This window comes from Eurytemora carolleeae, unplaced genomic scaffold, assembly GCF_000591075.1.
Source record: "Eurytemora carolleeae unplaced genomic scaffold, Eaff_2.0 scaffold216, whole genome shotgun sequence".
NCBI lineage: Eukaryota > Metazoa > Arthropoda > Copepoda > Calanoida > Temoridae > Eurytemora > Eurytemora carolleeae.
The window spans coordinates 34,416-51,566 of record NW_019396333.1 but is presented as its reverse complement, the minus strand read 5'-3'; the positions used below and the strand labels follow the sequence as shown (position 1 = coordinate 51,566).

The 17,151-nt window shown below is 31.8% G+C and overlaps 2 protein-coding genes across 4 annotated transcripts; both read right to left on the bottom strand.

Moving 5' to 3' along the window:
- Nucleotides 1–519: 519 nt before the first annotated feature.
- Nucleotides 520–15,777, bottom strand: LOC111701124 (uncharacterized). 2 transcript variants are annotated; one of them, XM_023472285.1, is made up of 7 exons: nucleotides 15,664–15,777; nucleotides 13,967–14,014; nucleotides 12,491–12,562; nucleotides 12,261–12,309; nucleotides 10,633–10,701; nucleotides 1,759–1,893; nucleotides 520–1,320 (listed from the first exon to the last, which is right to left on the bottom strand). In XM_023472285.1, the coding sequence occupies exons 1-7, from the start codon at nucleotides 15,680–15,682 to the stop codon at nucleotides 804–806; spliced, it is 909 nt and encodes a 302-aa protein (XP_023328053.1). In that variant the 5' UTR covers nucleotides 15,683–15,777; the 3' UTR covers nucleotides 520–803. The 2 variants fall into 2 exon arrangements, with proteins under 2 accessions (XP_023328053.1, XP_023328054.1); XM_023472286.1 differs by having other exon boundaries at nucleotides 1,759–1,845; nucleotides 15,664–15,766.
- On the bottom strand, nucleotides 2,991–10,467 carry LOC111701125 (uncharacterized). Of its 2 annotated transcripts, XM_023472288.1 has the most exons (6): nucleotides 10,400–10,467; nucleotides 10,122–10,278; nucleotides 8,526–8,596; nucleotides 7,559–7,597; nucleotides 6,181–6,280; nucleotides 2,991–4,853 (listed from the first exon to the last, which is right to left on the bottom strand). In XM_023472288.1, exons 2-6 carry the CDS (start codon nucleotides 10,146–10,148, stop codon nucleotides 4,761–4,763), a joined length of 330 nt encoding a protein of 109 aa, XP_023328056.1. In that variant the 5' UTR covers nucleotides 10,149–10,278; nucleotides 10,400–10,467; the 3' UTR covers nucleotides 2,991–4,760. The 2 variants fall into 2 exon arrangements, with proteins under 2 accessions (XP_023328056.1, XP_023328055.1); XM_023472287.1 differs by lacking the exon at nucleotides 10,400–10,467 and having other exon boundaries at nucleotides 10,122–10,381.
- Nucleotides 15,778–17,151: the final 1,374 nt, after the last annotated feature.

Here is a 17,151-nt window from a genome sequence, read left to right as displayed (position 1 = left end):
GTTTCGATCGTTGACAAAAACAGTTTGTTAACTTTGAAATTGTTAACTAACAAAAATAGCCGTGTTGGGGGAAAAATTTATGACTGGAGAAAAAATATGATGTGTTTTTAAAAAATATGATGTGTTTTTAAAAAATATGATGTGTTTTTAAAAAATGGTGAATCTCATTTATTTTGTTAAAAATTGTATTTACTTGCTGAAAATAAAAATAGATTTTTGTGCAGGCAGTTTTGAAGATACCAATTTTTTTGACCAGAAATATTATTTTACTAGCCTTAGAGGGCGCTTCGCGCCCATCTTCTAAATTAATTGTGAACATGTTCTCTTTCTGTACATCGTAAAACAAAACAAAAATAATTCGCGGATTTTCAAAATTATAAAAAATTTAATGACGATCGAATTTTGGTGGAGACAAATATTTAAAATTTCAATCATTCATATACCTTCCCTGGGGTCCCTAGATGTCCCACAAAAATTTGGGCCCGATCGGTTCAGCCGTTTTGACGTTTATTGGATACAAACAGACAGACAGACAGACAGACAGACAAACAGACAGACAAGCCAAATTTATATATAGATGTGGTTTCTTTACATTTGCATTCTCTGTAGCTTCCCGAGTTCTTAAATTAATATCTATCCAAATGAATAGACCCCAAAAAGGAAATTCAAGAGTTTGGCTTTCGTTCAACAATACTCTCTTAAACCAGCTTTATCAGTCAGTCCAGTACTTCAATGAGTAATAGTGTACGCATTTGTAACTGTGAGACCAGTATATACTGATGTTATGTACAGCGTCCATGTAACTATATACTTGTCTGCATATATAACCGGTTTCTGGGATAGTTATGCTTAGTTGAGCTGGTCGGATGTGGGGGTTGCAGTTCGATTGGATAGGTTTTAACATCATCAGTAGGCTTCAGACTACTAGAACGGAATTGCAGCTTTGGAGTCGGTGTAGGATATAGAAGTGTTGGGGTCATGGTCATAGAGCGCTGTAAGCTTCCGTTCCTTGAACCCACTTCGTGGGCGCTGCCAGATCCTTGGATGGTGATGGAACTCTGCGGGTTTGACAGTTTAGGTTCTGGTGGGTTAGATGTGCTTGAACCTTGAGGGTTGGGAGAAGAGCACGGAAAAAGAGGGGTAGCATCAGTTGGACTAAGAATAAGAAGATTGGTGGACGGAGGTTTAGTCGGGGTTACGTTCATTCCCGCTTGGGAAACAGCTGAATGGGTTTTGGAAAGAATGGAGGGAGATGGAGTAATGTTTAGGGGTTCCATCCTAAACCCGGAGTTCTCTGGGTCAGAGCAATTCTCTATATTTCTGAAATAATGGGAATTTTGAAAAAGTGTGTAGTAATTCTTTTTTTGTCGGAAAGACTATTAAATATTACGCATTTTTTAACCCATGAATAATAAAGAGAACCAATTATACATTTTAAGATTTGACAGTTCTATTAATATATTGCTGAATAAAAGAAGATACCATTGGAACTGGTCTAGAGAAACTTGACTTAAGGAGATTCACCTTACTTATCAAGGAGTTTTAACAAAAATATTAAGGTGTTTTAAGGGTAAGAATGGTCTCCCCTTTAATATTGCATTTAACCCCTTTTACCCAGCTTTTTTTACATCTGCAAGATCTTATTGACAATGGTTTAAATATCAAAGGCTTATGACATCTGGTTGCAAAGATATTTAAAAATAAAACTGATTTAAAAGAAAACCAAACGATGGTTCATGGATAATTAGATATACTTACAAATGTGGGGGAAGAGTGCTGTTTTGTGACTTTCTAGAGAATACTTTGTGTATCCTGATTAGAGCTGTTGATATCACACCACGGAACCTAAACACGTGTATCCTGATTAGAGCTGTTGATATCACACCACGGAACCTAAATACGTTCTTAATCAAAGGGACTGGTCGCTGTAATTTGAAATTATCTGAGTGGCATTCCTGGTTCACAACAGTACTCTTAAGTTGAAAAATTCTGTTATTTTTCCGCAAAGGAAAAAGTATGTTTTCACAAACAAAAACTAGGATATCTAATTCATACTTGATCAGACCAAGCTTTGAAGGATACCATTGGGATCGTACATGTCACTCTATCAATGCAGGGTGACTTGAAATTGCGAACATATGCATAATTTGTTAATTTGAACTCTTTCCTTGATAAACCTTAGCTCTCGAACTTGGAAGATTATCAAACTTTGATTTAAGTAAAATTATATCTTCTAGCAGTGATGCACGAACAAAAATAAACATAAAAGCAAAACAAATATAATTATTTCTTCTTTTTTTTGAAAGATAACATTTTGTATAAGAACCGGTTGGAAAGAGGAGGATATTGTATAAGAAAAAATATTGGTTCAAAACAAAATCTGAATGTTACTTGTTTCTCATTGCAATTTAAAATGTTTTATTGGATTCCAATCCAACGTGAAAAGAAAATCAAATGTATTCAGCTTAATCTGGTGACAAGAAAAGGGATTTGCTTTACTTGTTAAAAATGTTTTATATTATTTTTATACTAAAGCTCTTCGCTCATATATATCATATATTGCCCGGCGTTGCCAGTGGAATTAAAATAAATCGAATTTTGAAAAAGTGGGACTCAAAGTAGGTATACCAAATTAATAAATATACATATGAGCGAAGAGCTTTCAGCTATATATATATATATTAAATATACAATTCTTCTAAATCTAACACTCTGAGATCCGTGAAACAAAAACTCTTTTTGCCAAATTATCGTTGTTTTAACCATCTTCTTGCTTTAACTCGACCAAAGATTATATATATATGTTAGATGGATCAACCGCGGGACTCCGATCAAATTGGCTAAAATATTTTGGGAAAATCGAAACTTTTTTTCCCAAGAGTTTTTAAAATTCCACGGGCAACACCGGGCGATTCAGCTAGCATAATATATTAGGATGAAGTTAGGTAGCAGTATAAATCAAGATATATCGAAGTTAGGTAGCAGTTTAAATCAAGATATAAAGAAGTTAGTTAGCAGTATAAATCAAGATGTATAGAAGTTAGGTAGCAGTAAAAATCAATATATAGATTTTCGTATAAATTTGACACAGTTTTATATCAATTTCTCAAGAAATGAACATCAGATAGGAACTTCTATGGGTTTCGATCAACTCCTAAAACGCTTAGGTTTCAGCTCATACCCCCTTTCATTTTTCCTTTACAGTCCCTTTAAGCAAAACTTAATAAAGATAAAATACCAATTAATACATTTTTATAATCGTAATACTCTTTACACATTCTGCTCTTAACTTTTATTATAAATAGTTTACATATATATAGTTGTGAATTCTGTTTGCCTGTCTGTCTGTTTGTTCGTCCGATCATAACTTGGGAACCCATGGACCGATTTGCCTCAAATTATGATTGGTAAAGTCGAGAGACCCACGGGAATTTAGATTCCCGTAAAAATAGTTCAAGTGGGGGTAAACGGCAAGAGTAACATCTGGGCAGCGCTAGTAAGCTATAAATAATGAATAATTGGAAAGTTTGAATGAGAATGACAGGGTTCTACTGACATTTCATAATTCAACTTTTCAAACTTGTCTAATTTTGGATTTAATAATTTGAAACATTTTGGTATTTGACATGGAAGCTTCAGAGTTAAAACTTTTTGACGTCTGAATGTTTAAGTGTTCATCGTTAAAAACAAACTTGTTGGATGCTAGCAGAGATTACTGAAATCTTATTGGATTGCTAGCAGCGATTACTGAAAACTTGTTGGATGCTAGCAGAGATTACTGAAAACTTGTTAATGTTGGATGCTAGCAGAGATTACTGAAAACTTGTTGCATGCTAGCAGAGATTACTGAAATCTTGTTAGATGCTAGCAGAGATTACTGAAAACTTATTGGATGCTAGCAGAGATTACTGAAATCTTGTTGTATGCTAGTAGAGATTACTGAAAACTTGTTGGATGCTAGCAGAGATTAATGAAAACGTTTTGGATGCTAGCAGAGATTACTGAAAACTTGTTGGATTCTAGCAGAGATTATGTAAATCTTGTTGGATAGTAGCAGCGATTACTGAAAACTTGTTGGATGCTAGCAGAGATTACTGAAAACGTGTTGGATGCTAGCAGAGATTACTGAAATCTTGTTAGATGCTAGCAGAGATTACTGAAAACTTATTGGATGCTAGCAGAGATTACTGAAAACGTGTTGGATGCTAGCAGAGATTACTGAAAACTTATTGGATGCTAGCAGAGATTACTGAAAACTTGTTGGATGCTAACAGAGATTATGGAAATCTTGTTGGATAGTAGCAGCGATTACTGAAAACTTGTTGGATGCTAGCAGAGATTACTGAAAACTATTTGGATGCTAACAGAGATTACTGAAAACTTGTTGGATGCTAGCAGAGATTACTGAAAACTTGTTGGATGCTAGCAGAGATTACTGAAAACGTGTTGGATGTTAGCAGAGATTACTAAAAACTTGTTGGATGCTAGCAGAGATTACTGAAATCTTGTTGGATGCTAGCAGAGATTACTGAAAACTTGCCTAATGGCTGTAAAGTTTACAGACTCACTTAATTACTGTAAAGATCACTGACTCACCCAATTAATGTAAAGATTACTGACCCACCTAATTAATGTAAAGATTACTGACCCACCTAATTACTGTAAAGATTACTGACTCACCTAATAACTGTAAAGATTACTGACTCACCTAATTGCTGTAAAGATAACTTACTCACCTAATTGCTGTAAAGATAACTTACTCACCTAATTGCTGTAAAGATCGCAAAGTTGAGGTAGCAAAGACTGATGAGAGGAACCAGATGAAGTAGAAGGATGGAGGTTACGGTAGAGATCTAAATATAAAACTGTGGTTTCTCTACAAAAGTGACCTGCGCAATTCTTCTGCAAACAATTTAAACCTAGAAAAACGATGATATCTTCCACAATATTGATTTCAAGGTTACCATTGTAAATCTGACATTTTAATCTTTGCATGGAGAGCTACTTGTAATTAACCTCACAGTTCTTTTAAGTATTATGCTTCCACATTCTCCGATAGCAAAGTGAATAGATGATAGGTTGAGGGTACGGTTTGAGGTAAATATTTTTAGCTTTTTTGAAAGAACATAACGCAAGGAAACGGACGTACAAGTTTTGCAAAAAATTAGTTCACATTATTTTCATACAACCCCTCAAAAGAAATTTGCACATTTTTGGTTTTTCTTAAATACACGTCGGGTTATTAAAAATTTTGCATTTTTGAATCCTGGTTTTTAAGTACCCCAGCAGGGATAGGGTTAATGTCATAGAGAAACAAAACAGAGATGATTTTTTCTTACAGTTTAACCGATGTTTTATATTTCGTACACTAACCTTCGGCTTCATTATGATACTGTTTAACCCAGTACTCGAAATAATTTATAAAATGTTGTCTTGGCAGTTGTTTAATGGGTTTCATAGTTTTACACATAAATCTCAGTAATTTTAAAATTAAAAAGATAACGACATTTTATATTTTTCCTCGATATTGCCGAAGTTCTGGATTAAACAGCATAGCACACCCTGTGTCCGAATTTAATGAATTTAGGCCACGTCTTAAATCCCCAAAAAACCTGGTTTAATTGATCGCTGGCTTAAATCTTGAAAAATTTAATATAAATTTATGTGGAACCAACCATATTTGAGCCGAGGCTTAAATTTAGTCTGCGGCTCAAATTCTTTAAATTCGGCCTCAGGAGGATTTATAAGTTTTCTTCCTAAGGAAAATGAGTCAGAACATTTAAAGATACTAATCTCTTAAATTAGAAAAACTTGCAAAACTTTTAAGCTCTCTAATAACTCTTATTAATCCTCTGTGAAAGGAAATGTTTTTCTTTTTTGCCAATTTGAAATCCTTTTTAAATATTTGGCCTCGAGGTCTTTAGTATAGTAAAATAAAAGTGTCAATTTAATTTGACATTCTACTATTTATAGTTTTACATGTTTGGGTTGCAAAGATATAGAAATTGAAAAATTACTTTTATGGTAAAAACTCATTTTCTTTGGTTGATTTTAGTTTAGGAATCACAAATTGGGAATTACAGATTGGGAATTTCAAATAGGAAATTAAAGATTGGGAATGACAGATTGGGAATGGCAGATTGGTGAATAACAGATTGGGAATTTTAAGTTTGGAATTACCTTGGAATACAAGGGATGTTGTCTCATATCTGTTGGGAACGGAATAAAAACTGACTCATTTTTGGCGCTCTCCAAGGTCCCATTTTCGTACTGAGTATAACTAAACAAAAGGTCGATTGTTTTAATTTCCTGAACTACAGACAAAGTCTTTGCCACAAAGTCAAATTTTCTATTCCCTATATCTTTTTAACCTGAAGGTGTAAACATTTAATATTTCAAAGGAATTGAGTCTTTGCCACAAACTAGAAAGGAATTGAGTTTTTGCTACAAACTCTTATATTCTAATCCCTATATCTTTGGAACCCAATGACGTAGACCTTTGATATTTCAAACTATGAAAGCTGTTATATTAAATAATCTAAGTTTGAAATATCAACTAATGTACTCTATCAAATTGTAAAGATATTGGAATTAGAAAATGTGGCAAAGACTCAATTTCTTTCCAATTCAAAATCCTTGAAACTTGATAGTATAAACTTTTGATATTTCAAACTTAGATTATTTGATCTAACAAAATTCATAGTTTGAAATATCTAAGGTCTACTACATTGGGTTGCAAAGATATAGGGATTAGAAAATCAGAGTTTGTGGCAAAGAATCAATTCATTTTGATTATTTAATTTTATAGAATTCATAGATTGAAATATCGAAGGTCTACGACATTGGGTTGCAAAGATAAAGGGTTTAGAAATTCAGAGTTTGGGACAAAGACTCAATTCCGTTTGTGTTTTAGGTTTAACATTTTTGTGAATGATAACTCTTTGTGAGTACATACGACCCAAAGTGAATAAATACTATTTATACTATTTATTCACTTTGTATACAACCAGCTTTAATCATCTCCTCATGAGGTACACAACATAGCTGAAAACTTTTAAACGAACGAAACAACTGATGGCTTATTAACCAAATTCTCAAAATTAATGTCAAAATCCACGAAAAAAATAGCAAAAATACTAGATAGCTGCTTTTTACATTTTAAACAATCATTCAAATTCTTCAATTATTATACCATTGGTTTAAATTAGATTTGGCTAACAAAATTGGAAAAAATGTATTTTATATGTTGTTTTATTTTTATAATGTTAAAGTCACTTATTGCGAACAAAAAAATCTTATTAAAAACATTATATTAGGATCAAATATGTATTGATTGAAAGAAAATGATTTTCCTTGTATTTCTGTACCTTAGAAAATAATTACACCAAGTAGATACAGATAATATTTATCAAATTAAAAAAAAATCTAACAAAGTAATTACGAATTTTTCTATCTAAAAAAAAATAAATCTAACAAGATCTTTTCATAAACAACGAAAAATTTAGGAAATCTCTAAATGAAAAAAATATTTTGAGATATTTAAACATTTTTGCCTAACCTTACTACTGGAATCTCCTTCAGTTCGTATTCAAAAAACCTAAAATAAGTAAAAAAAATTTTTGTTGATATTTTTGTGCATTTGCTTGGAAAAATTACTTCAATCTGAGTTCTTCAGTTTGAAAAAAATAAGAAAAATAAAAATATAAAAATTGTTTTTCGGTGTGAAATGATAGAAAACTTTCTTTGGATTTTCCCTATGATTCACTGTGGTTTTTGTGATTAACTATGGTTTCTGTGATTAACTATTCACTATAACGTTTGATCAAATAATCTAATAAAATCTAGATTGTTAGGATGGTTAATGAAAAAGAGATGTATAGATACATTAGTTTAAAAAGAATCTTAATTTAAAGTGACCCTCCATGCAAAGATGACAATGTCTGATTCACAAAGCGTTGAATTAAAAGCGTTGTCTGATCAAGTATGAATTATATATCAATGTTTTAATTTCTTTGAACTGTTTATTTTCGTTTGCGGTTTCCCTTGCTGTGACTTGAGCAACTGATTCCATGAGAAGGAATGGAGAAGTTTACACAAAAAAAATATTTTCCATGTTCCATAATTTTAATCAGATCAGATCAAGGGAACTGTAAATTAGGCATTGAAATCTTTGCACAGAGAGTCACTTAAAATTACGCTTACAGTCCCTTTAAGAGGAAAAATGCAGATAAAGTAAAATTTAAAAGCTAAAAGAATAATAAACTAACAAGAGAACAGGAGAGGTGTTAGTCGCTTCATGGAAGCCTATAATTATGATTTAAAAGATAAAATTAAAAAGTTTTTTTCATTCATTTGATTTGTTAGTTTATTACTTATTTGAATAAGTTGAAAAAACTGTAATAGCAAAGGAATTGAGTTTTGGCCACAAACTCTGATTTTCTCATCCCTACATCTTTGCAAGGTTGCAAAGATATAATGATAATAAAATATGAGTTTGAGGTGACGACTCAATTCCTTTTCTAAACCTGGTAGAATTGATAGCAGCAGAGAATATACAGATTCCTAGAGCAACCATTAAACACATACTCTCTGGAACCTAAACATTAAACAATCTATATTATATTCTACAAGACATTAGCAACCAACAATCAATCATTAATATACAGGGTGTTCTTTTAATAGTGCAAATTTTGAAATCTTAATAATGAACAGAAATATAGATCTGGTTACATTTATTCTGTGACATTTTTAATATAAAAATATCAACCTTTTGGCAAATCAACTAGTTTAGTTCTTTTTCTTTAACAGATATTCAAAAAGACCACCTTCCTCTTAAATGCATGATGTGGCTCTGGTACAATAATGATCAGCAACCCTCAGCAGAGTATCTCGTGAGATTCCCTTGGCAATCACTCTCTTGAAGGCTTTCACAAGAGTAATAGTCTACTTGTTAGTGATGGTAAAGTTAGTAATCCCTGCGAAGCTGAGGTAATCCTTTATCAGAAGAATAGTTCTGAACAATCCAAACTTGGCTTCTTTAGAAAACACCATACTGGAATATGGGCCAAATGAAATAGCTAAAATTGTGCCTGTTTCAAATTGAAATTGTGAGTTTTCATTGTATATAACAAAACGTTCATATTTTTACTACTCAACATTTTTTTAAAGATTGGAAAAATTCCAAACAATAACAAAGTTACAGCAATTCGAAAATTGGCAAGATTAAATGGACACCCTGTATATTTTGTGATCCCTTCCAGTAATCCTATGGTTGCAATCTCTAAGGAAAAACCCTATATGAGAATTTTTTCAAATTCTCTTTTCAAGCTAAAACTATGAAGTACTTAAGAGTTATAAAATGTACTTGGGCTACCAAAACGTAAAATTGAGTTATTGGTGAAGTTGCAACACTTCAAGGTCAACAGAGTCTTCAAACTCGATACATCTTTTATGGAGCATATATTGATATAGGTTTGTAGGTAAAACATCCTAAATATTTATAAATCAATATATATTGATATTTATATATATATATTAAATAAATATCAATAAATATCAATAAATATTAATACAATATTATAAAAGAAATAAATCTATTCCATGCTTGTACTAGATCAAAATGAAAAAAGAGCAGAACATGTTTTTATATTTCTTAATATCTTCTGAATATTCTATAATATTTAAATGATCGCCATATGTTGAAATGTTGCAGCCTACAAATACATAATATATTCAAAGACCTTCAAAGATCTTGGGAAAATTTAACTAATTATGAAATTTTTTAAACAGTATGTTTAAGAAATAAAAAAAAGTGTTAAAACAATTTTCTACCCAACTGCCTTAGAAAATTTTTTTTCTTATCCTAATGACCATCTAATCCCCGTTAAAAACTGAAAAATCTTCAAAACTTTACTTTTTTAAACTGTTACCGTTAAAGAGCAAAAAGTAACGGTGTGAAGCGCCCTGAAAGCCTAGTATTTATATATCACTGTATTCTTGCCAAGAAGCATTTGTTGCATAAAGTTTGCTGGTTCGATTCTAAACAGGGTAGCCAGACTGGACAGTACGACTTGCATGTACAGTTCGTGTTGTTCCGCCATTTTAGAGTTTGGTGATATTACCTTAGTATGTGGCCTACAGACGCACATGAACCTCTCGATGGCTACGGCGAGGGTTGTGTAGATGCTGGAGGTGAGGGAGATCTGGGCCAGGGGAAGAATATGAGGGATGAGTAGAGGAAGGATATATACAGAGTAATGAGTCCACACTCGAGGCAAACTAAACAAAAATATGCATTTGTTTTACCGCCCTTGGACCAACATTACCGACCAATAAGTTCCCCAGGAGAGGGACGTTAAGTTACTTTACGTCCCTTGGCACAACTTAGAAAAATAACTACCCGCTTTTCGAAGTTTTCCAGAAATAAATCGCGCATTTTCATCTCTGAAGACGATAAAATTGTCTACATCTACTTTCGGGAAATTATTGCTACTATATATACACCCACACACACACATATATATATATATATATATATATATATATATAAGTGAAGAGCTTTATAATAAAAATATTATAAATTATAAAATAAATAGCATTAAACAAAATAAAAAAGTAAACAAAATATTTTACTTGTTGTCCTTGCAGCAGTAAATGATAAAGTTTGTTGAACAGTTGATTGTGATCAGCAGATGGGACACACTGAAGTCCAGGTAAAACATATTTCACAAAGTGCATTGGCATAACATTTCTTTAAATTCTTTATATTATTTGTTTACTAAATTCGTCACTAATAAATCTTATTCTTTAGATGGGATAAAATGGGATTTGTTTTCCATTCTACAGAAACTAATATAGTAGACTGGATAAGTAGTAGGGTTACCCACAAAGGATGAGACTTAAAGGGAGTGTTTGCGAAAAATGAGAGTGGTTATTAGATGATTCATAATTGAATTCGGGTTTTATTTCTACTAATTTTATTTCTATTTCTTTGATGAAACTAAACACTATTAGTGCCTAAGAGCGAGGCGTAGAGCTCATGTAAATAAATTGTATAGATTATGAAATATTTTCTACATTCGAATGCCAGGAATTGATCCCGACATAATTGTAATATCTGAGCTGAAAACTTTAGAATGATGGACATCGAGATTAATGCTTGATCCTCCATTTTTCTTAATATCGAGACTAACCTAATCTTGTACTTGTATCCTGTGTATAAAATTCAACCAATCAGAGTTGCGTATAAGAAGCCGTTAAATTTGAAATTTTGCGCGCCATTTAAGATTAATATACAGAAACGGGAGGGACTCTCTAATTTTAAAAACCGGTTTTTGATTTTTCTCTACTTTATCCATGAAAGAACGATTTAAAAAGAAAAAAAGGGTGTCCATTGGATACTCAGATTAAGTAATCGGGATTAAGGATATCTCATTCCAAAGTTTTCAGCTCTGAATGATTAGTTTTAAATTAAATTAAATTATTTACAGTCTGGTTGGAATAACGCAACTAAGTGATAAGTGAATTTATATGGGTATACGTTTTTGTGCAATAGTGTTCTTAACTTCTTCTTCTTCTTTTCTTCTTATATACAGTAATAAACAAAACAATGGAATAAAAGACGACATTATAGCAATACAATTAAGTAAATTTTATGTTGTTTCAAAGCAAACAGTTTTACAAGACAAATTTTAAAGCACTAATTTAGTGAAATTTATCTGTTTGCACTGCACAATTGCTGTGTCTCATGCTTACTAAATTTTTAAAAGTTATAATTTTATTATAAACGTCGTCTTTATATTCCAGAGTTTTCTGGTTATCACTGTGAAAGTAAATTAGAAGTGTTCGAAACCGAATTCAATACCCTTTTTAATTTTTTACAAATTTTTCACAACTGTTGTTAAATTATGCAGACGTTTTTTCTTATGGTCTTTATCCCATCCAGATTGAAAATCCTATTTATATACAGGGTGTCCCACATCATATTAAATCGTCAATCGGTCTAAATTACGATTTTCGGGACTAAAAAGAAAATTTCAGAAGAATGAATTATTTTGAAAAATTGAATAAGGCTTCTTGCGGAAAATAGTGGTTTTTTCGAGTGTTATAGTTTTTATTTTGGCGTTAAAACTTGGAGATAATCTAATATGATATGGAACGCTCTGTATGTTCACAGCTGAAAGTTTTATATTACACCAATAAATTTTCAAAATGATTACATGAAGCGTCAAATTTTTGTTTCAATAATTTATTGAACTTTCCTAACTACCACAGTCATTTTTGGACTCCAAACATTGTGTGGGTTCAATTCTAAAATAAAATATTCTTATATAAAACAATTATCCATTAAGTTCAAGTAATATCATTTCATTTATATTGAAACTATACAAACCAATTCACAAGGGGACTCTTTAAATATTTGACTGAGCAATACTGGTTTTTAAATTTGAAAATTTATCATTTTTAAAATTCAAATCATTCAGGTTTTTACCTCGAATAACCGCCCAGAGTTCTACAAAGTTTATAAAAAACTTTAGGCTATGACAGATCAGGAAAACAAGAACTAAACAAAAATGATTAAATAATTAACAAGTTTTTTACCGGATTTAATTGTTTTTTTTTGTCAATCTGAAGAAAAAGTAATTTCCTTGAGATTGACTAATGTTTAAACTTCTGTTATCGTAACAGGATTATAATATGTGACCTCAAAACATTGTTGTCAGCCATGAAAATAAAAATTATGCCAATTTTACTTCTCAACATTTTCTGAACTCAGAATGATCAAAGCTTTTAATAGCTTGGTGTTTAGTATTTTCCCAATGGCACTTTCCCAAGGGCAACTTCCTAAGTGGCAATTTCCCAAGCGTCAACTTCCCAAAGGTTAGGTTAGACCTTCTAAACGCCGCAGGCTGCAATGGGTGGCCGAACGCAGCGGCTAGAATGAACTGGGGGCCTAGCGCTGCGGCTAGAACAGGATTATGACCGAGCGCTGTGGCTTGAAAAGTTCCCGCTTGGGAACTTGCACGGTTGGGAACACTTGGGAAAACCCCTAGGAATGTTGTCACTTGGGGAAAAGTTTTTGGGAAAGTACCTAACAGCGTGTTTTTAATTTCAGGCCAACAAAGGGAGTATTTTGAGTATTTTAAATTAGCTGCCTACTGCCTAGTGCCTAAAAAGCAACTACTTTTAAACTTAATAAAAGTAGAAACTTTTTGAAAAAAAAACTGTATTATATATATTTATACATATATATAAAATTAAACCTAGTTATTTATCATTCTTTTAAGAACTTGCATGATAAATTATAAAGTTTGAATAATTAGTTTAAATATTAAACTTTTATTAATTCAAACATTAATTTTATCAAATGATAAATGTTGAGAAAGTCCTTAATTAGTGAATTTACAAAAAGTTGATTAAAGATAAGAAATTATGGTGCACGCTGGCATTGAAAGATGACAATTTCTTGAGATTTAAAAAATGATAAGTAATCTTTTTGAAAACATTACTGGGCTTAGAATTTGCCTGAATGATATTTTAAAAGTGAAACTCGGTCTTTGAGTCTTTTTAAGTCCAAGTTAAGCCCCTGCCAAGACTCAAGTTTTGGATTTAATAAAACCCAATCATAGTTGGCTTTAGAACTCATGAGAGACTCGAGTTACTCGAGTCTCTAAAGACTGGCGATCGTAAATTTCATAAATACTATTATATTTTTACATTTAAAATCTCGAGAAATATGTGTTGTGTTAAAATTGTCTAGATATATAAAATAAACATACTTTGGATCTAATATATATGTAAACTTTAAGTTTTCGAAATTTACCCTGAGCCAATATCTAAATCTATCAGCTGATTTGCAGACCATTTTGCGAAAGGATGCACGCCCAAATTGATGTTTTTTTTTCGCGCAAAATGTAGTCGATTTTCGAAAGACATTTTTAATGAAACACTCTGTATAATGTACAACCTATTGCTGTGAGTACAGTGGCCACAACAAGCTCTCTTCTCTGACGACCTAAAAACAAAATCTCGTTAATAAATGTCATTTTTAAATGCTGCAATTTGAATAATTCTGGAAACCAAGTACACAAGGGGGGAGGGCTATTGGGCTTTGCGCAGCCCCCCTGGATCAGTACAATCTTCATATGGCTTCAGAGCACTGTAATATGAAGGTCTCACGCTTTCAAGCAAAAATTGATGAGAATTTTGCCAATCACTTCTTGAATACCAAAGCTAACAAGTGCTTTATAGTGCTTAAATGTACATTTATCGGGCTACAGAAAAGCATAAGTGAGTTAGAGCGGAAAAATCAAACCCAAGGCGTTGCGACACTTCAAAGTCGACGCTATCTTAAAAATTGATGAGACTATTTATAAGGAGGCTGAATCTATGTACGGGGTCTTCAGGCCCCAAAGGGTGTTATTACTGAAGGATTTTTTGAAATCAACGAAAAATTCTGTTAAGTTGCGGAAAGATTCGTTAAATTATCATTAGCAACAAACAAATACTTAATGCGCCTATCTGTTACTTAAATTTAACTACAGGGTGTCCCACAAAACATGACAGTTGGTAAATACTTAATAGAATGTCTTCATCCATAGTTTTTATGTTGTTTAATACCAAAAACAGTAATAAAACTGTTACATAGGAGTCATATTATAATAAAATTAACTCCAAAGTAAAATATATTTGAGCAAAAGATTTTTTAAACGAAATAAACTGCAAGCAGCCCTTAATATCTAATACAGTGTATGCAAGACGACATTCAAAACTATTTACCAACTGCCATGTTCCGTGGGACACCCTTTATCTATAACTAAGAAATAGCTTTAAACTATCTCAACCCTAGCGTAAGAATTGGCTCAGTTGCACTTTCCATTCGTTGCTAGTCACTTGCTAATATTAAGCATCCTTTTTATCCGTTTTTTAACATTTAGAATTTTTAGGCGTTTGTATTCTCTTATTTATAACTCTTTGAAAAACTTTTACTCTGGCAGAAGATAATATACGTAAACACTAAACAGTAAGGAACGATTAAAATGCTATGAAAAATGCATTTTTCATGTCAAATTTTTCTTTTGTAAAACTTCAAAGAAAATTTAAATTTTCTTCGTTATTTTAGAATATCTGAAAACAGGACTTAATTTTTTTTTAAAAATATAGTAATTTTCAAAGCATAAACTGGACAGGAATTGAGTTTTCGCCACACAATCTGATTATCAATCCCTATTACTTTGCAACCCACTGTCGTAGACCTTAGATATTTTAACCTATGAATTATATTAGTTCAAATAAACTCAGTTTTCTAAGTTTGAATTATCAAAAGTTTACGCCATCTGGTTGCATATATACAGGGATCGGAAATATTTGGTTTGTGTCATAGACACAATTCATTTGTTTTTTGATTTTCATCCTTACCAACTGTAAAGGCTTAATTGTCCCCTTTCCCTTTTTTCAAATTGCTTGCCGTTGTAATTTCAAGAAAATTTTCATCAGTAACCTTGAAACTTTCATATGATCAACCACGCAGAAGATATCGTCGTTTTTCTGGCAACTGAAAAGTGTTTAATTCTAATAACTCCTTTCTACTCTAATTATAAATAGTCAATTACGTACACAGTCCTTAAATAAAGAAAAATATAAAAAAAAAAAATATCTTTTTACCTGATGTTGTCGCAAGCATCTGCTGTCGGGCTCTAAAATAAACATTTTACTTTTTTATTAACATTAGAGGCTTTTCGAGCCAAACGTTAAATATATTGAAATTTGTGATAAATCCTTCACATTTTGATCTTTCTGTCGAACAAAACTTGTGAGGGTATATTTTAAAGAGTCTATCCTATAAATATCTTTTTAATTAGTTTTGATAATTTATTATACATTCTTGGCAACTAGCATTATACATCTCATTAATATGTCTAGTTATACATATATACAAGGTTAGCTAACGTCTAGAGAACTAGAGAGAATCAAACAATGTAAAAGAATAGAGACCCCCCCTCTCTTCTACCTCCCCCTCTTTCCCCTCTCTCCTACCTCCCCCCTTCTCTGCCACCGTCTTATCAATAATGCATAGTGTCAGCAGAAATCAACAGCCTGCCTTGTAAGCATCGTGTCAGCGCTAAATATCAAGAGATATAAAAGTTAGGTAGCAGTATAAATCAAGATATATGGAAGTTAGGTAGCAGTATAAATCAAGATATATCGAAGTAGGTAGCAGTATAAATCAAGATATATCGAAGTTAGGTAGCAGTATAAATCAAGATATATCGAAGTTAGGTAGCACTATAAATCAAGATATATCGAAGTTAGGTAGTACTATAAATCAAGATATATCGAAGTTAGGTAGCAGTATAAATCAAGATATATCATAGTTAGGTAGCAGTATAAATTGAGATATATCGAAGTTAGGTAGCAGTATAAATCAAGATATATCGAAGTCAGGTAGAAGTAAAAATCAAAAAATATAAAAGTTAGGTAGCAGTATAAATCAAGAAATTTAAAAGTTAGGTAGCAGTATAAATCAAGAAATATAGAAGTTAGGTAGCAGTATAAATCAAGGTATATCAAAGTTAGGTAGCAGTATAAATCAAGATATATCGAAGTCAGGTAGAAGTAAAAATCAAAATATATAAAAATTAGGTCGCAGCATAAATCAAGAAATTTAAAAGTTAGGTAGCAGTATAAATCAAGAAATTTAGAAGTTAGGTAGAAGTAAAAATCAAGAACTATAAATGTTAGGTAGCACTAAGCAGTATAAATCAAGAAATTTAGAAGTTAGGTAGCAGTATAAATCAAGAAATATAAAAGTTAGGTAGCAGTATAAATCAAGAAATTTAAAAGTTAGGTAGCAGTATAAATCAAAATATATCGAAGTTAGGTAGCAGTATAAATCAAGATATATTGAAGTTAGGTAGCAGTATAAATCAAGATATATGGAAGTTAGGTAGCAGTATAAATCAAGATATATGGAAGTTAGGTAGCAGTATAAATCAAGATATATTGAAGTTAGGTAGCAGTATAAATCAAGATATATTGAAGTTAGGTAGCAGTATAAATCAAGATATATCGAAGTTAGGTAGCAGTATAAATCAAGATATATCGAAGTTAGGTAGCACTATAAATCAAGATATATCGAAGTTAGGTAGCAGT